Source organism: Lucilia cuprina, chromosome 4, assembly GCF_022045245.1.
Source record: "Lucilia cuprina isolate Lc7/37 chromosome 4, ASM2204524v1, whole genome shotgun sequence".
NCBI lineage: Eukaryota > Metazoa > Arthropoda > Insecta > Diptera > Calliphoridae > Lucilia > Lucilia cuprina.
In genome coordinates, this window is record NC_060952.1 from 5,181,079 (window position 1) to 5,187,155 (window position 6,077).

At 25.8% G+C, this 6,077-nt stretch overlaps 1 protein-coding gene across 1 annotated transcript in view; it reads left to right on the forward strand.

Moving 5' to 3' along the window:
• Positions 1-704, forward strand: part of LOC111689043 — a 3,597-nt gene extending 2,893 nt beyond the window's left edge. The window contains exon 2 of the mRNA XM_046949151.1: positions 1-704. This exon is cut by the window's left edge and continues 725 nt beyond it. Within this exon, the coding sequence (XP_046805107.1) occupies positions 1-603 (603 nt within the window). The 3' untranslated portion in view covers positions 604-704.
• The last annotated feature ends 5,373 nt before the right edge of the window (positions 705-6,077 follow it).

Below are 6,077 nucleotides of genomic sequence, written 5' to 3' on the forward strand. Positions count from 1 at the left end.
TTTTTAATGGATTTATTAGGACCAACAGGTATAAAATTAAGACAAAACTCCAAAAGACGTTATAGTTTTGTGGATGAACAGCAGCCGGCAGCTGCAGCACAAACTCCATTGCCCCCGGAGGTGTTATTCGATATACGCAGCGAAGGTTATATACCGCCCAATATGAGAGATCAAGAACTCGAGTGGACGGATAGCAGTTCTCAGGAATTTTTCGATCCTAATGGTGATAATTTCTATCGACAAAAATTCCGTTTTAAACGTAGCAATCCCTATCGCCATGGACGCGAATCGGTAAATGCCGAACGTTTTAATGATGAAATGAATTTCGATGATGATGTCCTCAATGTGGCGGATGATAAACTACAAGATATGATGCAACCCGATGCCAGAGCATTTGCGGATATATTCTCCGCTAATACTGGCACCGGCGGTAATATGTTTAATGATCATGAAGAGGTTAATGATGCTATGAGAAATGAATTGGAGAAATTGTTTTCCATGGGTGTAAGGGGTCTCTTGACCACTTATATGCAAAGAGCTTTACAGCCAGCCATCAAAGAAACTTTAATGGAGAACATGGGCTATACCATTAGTTATGGTTAAACTTAATTATTAGTTTTTTTTTTCGATTCCAATTATTTGTAAATTTATTTTTAAACAATTATTTATTTTAAAATAATAAAAACAAAATCACTCTTAAAAAATCGTACCATTTTTTTAAAAAACTATTTTTAAATATGTTTTTTATATAAATTTCACTTTTAATTTTTTGTTTTTAGATTTATTAAAGCAATATTTCCCAAATCGAACTGTTATAAGAAAAATCCACGCCGCTACTAAAGTCTTTGAAAAATTCTTGTAGTGTTTTTAGCTTTGATAAGATTTATTGCATACTTTTGCTTGTTTTAAGATTTATAGCATACATTTGGGAGGCGTTGCTTATTTCAATTAAATTGCCTACTGCGCAGGCTTTAACTTATTTGGTTAGCTGTTATTGGTTAAAAATCTTTTAAACTGGAAGGTTGTTGGTGTTATATAGACCTTTATATACTGTTTTATATAGACATTTACTTATGTTGTAGTTCCAGGTGTTTGTTTTGTATATCCTTGTCTATAGTTATTTAAATTTCTATCACTTTTTGTGCAAAATTTTAATTAAATTTTTCATTTATTTAAATTTTGTTTTCGGTTTCTTTTTATTCTTTATTACAAAAATATTGTTTACATTTTGTAGATAAATTCATCATTGATTTTGTCTTTGATTTTGTGCGAAAAAAATACTAAACCAAACTGTCCTGGTTACTAGCAGTTTTCAAGGTCAGTTCAATGTTCAATCCAAAATCTACGGATATCCGTTTCCGCTAGAAAAATAGGTTAGCTGCAGTTACAGTTACAGCAACTGTTATTGTGGTTATCACAAAATTTTAATTCAGCTTTGTGTTAAAGTTTTCTATAAATAAGTGTTTGTATGTTTTTGGTAACAATTAAGGTTTTTATATTTTGCAAAAAGATTGGAATAAGTAAGATATATTTAATATTCGATAACGACCAGCAGTAAAATTAATTTCAAAAAATGAACCTTTATTCTTTAGCATTTATTGTCAAGATTTACATAGTTATTAGGTTTAAGTTTAATTATTTTATAATCTGAAAGATTAAATATAAACATCAGCCATAAGGCTTTATATGGTCCAAGATTTATAGAATTTCATAGAATGAGTGAAATGAAATCTTCTAAGATTTATTGAACTTAAACAAATTATCCACCATAATCATGTTAATGACTCTCAATTAGAACCACTTACCTATTAACATACTTTCCAATGATTATTTTATATCTTTCTGATTACCTAAAAGTGGTCTAAGGACGTCGTATTAAGAATGCGTTACATATAGACTTTCTTATTCATTAGTCAGCTTCTTCTGGAAAATATACGATTCACATTAACTTATTTTCTAAACTATTTTTAACATTTTAACCTCTTATTTGGTAATGAAAGATTTATAGTTTTTCCGGGAATTATTAAAATAATTTTCTTGGAATCTTGACAAATTAATACCATGAATCCCCGCATGGGATTTCTTGAACTCTAAAAGCGTGTCTTATTGTCTTCATACCTATAAAGTTTGACAGAGAAACATTTTTTTGAAGCAATCTAATTACCATTCATATTAGATTGCTTCAAAAATGTTAATTATGAACCGATCCTTTAAAATTAAATTTTGGGTTGTAGAATATAGTGACAAACTTCGTTTTGAAAACTTTTGTCAAAATCGGAGTGATACCTAAAAACTAAACTATGAGGTGATTTTTTTTTTATTTGAATTTTGAAAAAAACTTTCCTGCACTTTATGGTACTTTTTCGTTTTTTAACTTTAACACCCAGCATATCTATATAAGAGGACTTTCTGGAACATTTTTGTTATTATTCATGGGAAACAATCCTGATGTAAAACAATTTATAAGACTAAAGTTGTTAGTACTTTTTAAAAAAGTGGAATTTGAGGTACTCTTTCGTTATACACATTTTCATTTTCTGAATTATTAAATCAAGAAATATAAAATTAGACATAAAGTATCCTGATGGAATAAAAAAATTTAAACTTTTATAATCTTTTTTTAATCCTTATCTGTAATAAAATGCGTATTGACTGTTTTTTTTTTGTAAACTTTTGAACTTTTGAACTTTTATTTGTTTTTAAATTTGAGCGTTATTTAACGATATTCAGTTAATTTTAGCAGATTCTTGTTACTTTCTTAAGAGCGTTTTTAAGTATCTATAGCATATGTACGCGAAGAGCCACCTTAAGAGCTCTCTGGTTTTTCTTCATTCACACTTACGTACGTCATTTTCTTAATTTTGAAGTTTTTTGATTGAGATACACACAGAGAAATCTCTGATGTTAAACATGAAGATAAGTTCCTGTTTGCCGAAAGTTATTTTTTCTGAAAATATTAAAAAACTCTAATCTTCGACACAAACTCCTAAATAAATATAGTGATTGCTACTATGTTATATCCTAACATATAAGCCGATTTCCGTCAATGTCCTGATAATATTTTCATTTAATTGACATTTAGAGAACTGCATACGAGTGCAAAACATCATGGAGGATATTTTTATACACATAAGAATCCATTAATTGATAAATTTTTAAAATCTTCCATTATTTATTAAGTTTTAACTGCACGGATTACATATTAAGGTACCTTATATCTTTAATTGCAAATAAATGCATTTCCGTTTTTTCCATTTTACAAAAGTATTATTTGCAAAAAGCAGCTGTTCATTGTTTATGTTTTTGTGTGAAAAGTTGGCAATACTAACAAAGTTAACTGAACATAAATCTAAAACTGAAAAACACAATCGCTGATTAAAGTCCGCCTATATTTGTTCCAATTTTAATCTAACAGTTAGTTAAGACTAGTTTAGCTGAGTAGTAAGAAACCCATCCTTAGTTTATTATAGTTTTTAAAAGTAAAACACACAATATTTGTTGTTGTAACAATTTGGTTGTAACTTCCTGGAGAAAAACTTCCGATTAATACAGCTGTTGTAATTTGTGGGCCATTGAGAGTTGGGTCGTGCCGAAGCGGAAATACAAGTGTGGTTGTAACGGATTAGTGTTTTACCCTGGTAGACCGTGAATGTTGGTTTAGATTTCTAAGTACTGGTTGAAGAGCGCACCACAGGATATATAGAGACCTAGGTGTATTTTTTTGAATTTGAAAAACTGACTAACTAACTAACTAACTTACTTACTTACTAACTAACTAACTAACTAACTAACTAACTAACTAACTAACTAACTAACTAACTAACTAACTAACTAACTAACTAACTAACTAACTAACTTACTAACTAACTAACTAACTAACTAACTAACTAACTAACTAACTAACTAACTAACTAACTAACTAACTAAATAACTAACTAACTAACTAACTAACTAACTAACTAACTTTTATGTTTCTGACGTCTAGCATGAGCGTTCATCTATTGAAGAGCAATTAAAGGATCTACAGTCGATTTTAAGTTTTTCATATAATAATCCATTTAATTTAAAGAAAATTTAAATCGATTTCTTCACTAGACTTCTAATTAAAAAATTAAAAAAAAATAAAACACATTTTTTTATTGTTTTTATATTTTAACACTTTATTTTTTATAATATTTTTTTTAGGTTAGTACATATTTTATTTTGTTTATTTTTGTTTCTTTATTGTATAATAAATATGATTATTTGAGAAGTTTGTTTATAATAAATTGAGTGAAATCCAAAATGAAAAAAAAAAACTTTTTAAGAAAAAACCAAAGAATAGCTGAGTAATACATAGATATCTAGAAGAATATTAATAGTTTATAAAAAGAAGAGCTTAATGTAGAAATATCTAATCAAATGCAAATGTTTAGTTTGCCTAAACGTTTCAATTACATCAAGTTGATTAAAAAAAGTCATTGCCTTAAGGGGCTGTCTAACTGTCTGAAAAGATATGAAATGTGTTAAATGTTGCAATATTTTCTTAGAAGACTTGGAAATTGCAATTTAAGCTTTTCTTTTTCTATTTTGTTTAAGGAAATTGAAATGATGTGTTGAGAAATTTGAATAAAAGTCTGTTTTCAATTATGAAATATATAATTTTAGATTTTTGTTGTTTTAGTAAGAATAATAAGAATAATAATGATGATGATAGTTAATTGTTATATATATATGATTTTTTTTTAATAATAATGAAGTTGATGATGATTATGTATGATTTTCATTTTGTAAGTACGAGTAGGTTGTTTGGGTTTTTGTTTTTTGGTCAATGATCTAAATTATTCATTTAATTATAATTAGTATGTAATGATGATCATGATGTTGGTTTTAAATTTAAATTTGTTTTTTCTCTTTTTCTTTTTTTGTATATAAGTTTTGTTTGTCGGTCTTTTTTGTTTCTTCTTTGTTGTTATTTTTTAAATTATTTTAATTTTTTTTTAATGCAGAAATTTGCATTTTGGTTTTGTTTGTTTTAAGAACAATTAACATAGATTTAGTAGAAGATAAACATTAAAAAGTTTATAATATATATATTTTTTTGTTTAAATATAAATATAGTTTTTGTTAGTTACATATATTATTTTGTTTTTTTTAGACTTTATCTTTGTATATTTTTATTAATATTTATTTTGTTTATGTATTTGTTATAATATTAATAATTTATTTATTTTTGGTTTATAACATTTCATATCTAAATATTTAGTTTAGTATATTATAGTTTTTTTTTTGTTTTTATTTTCTTGGAAATAAAATTTAACTAAGCAAAAAACAAACTTAAACAACATAACAAAATTTATTTAATATATATATTTTTTTATTTTTAAATCAATATTTAATGAATATGTTTGTTTTTATATGTATGTGTGTGCTTTAGTTATTTTTTGTTAAATTTTCTTTTTTTTTCTTCTTAAAAATTAATAATATTTGATTTTAGCAGTAGTTTGTTTAGTTTATAATAATTTTATTTTTAATGTAAAACAATTCATTTATTTAAAGCATCTTTAGTTTAATTAATATTAGAAGCATTTCGTTGTCATTATGATGCTATTGCTTTTAATTTTCAATTTTTTTAAATATGTTTTTTTAACAGGAATTAATTGGTTTTTATTCTGGAAAATATTTAATTTTGAAAATTTTTAGTGATCGAAGATTTATGTTTCAGTTGAAAAAATTATAGAAAATTTAATTAATCTTAGATCTTATTCTTAAAAGATCTACGACCGATTTTATGTTTTTCCCATGTAATGATGCCCTTTTTGTTGGAAAAGTTATAACAGATTTTTAGTTTTTTCAATAACAATTGTTCAATTTATAATCAGTGTTGTACGATTGTATCGTTGTATGTCGTGATTTTTTTTATTATTGATTTGTTTCTGTTTCAAAAAATTTTATTTAAATAATTTTTATCACATACAACGCTACAACGATACGACATCGATTGTGAATTGGACAAATAGTTTTTTAATGATTTTAGGATTATGATTTAAAAAACCACTTTTGTTAGAATATAAAAGTGATTACACATTTCAAATATG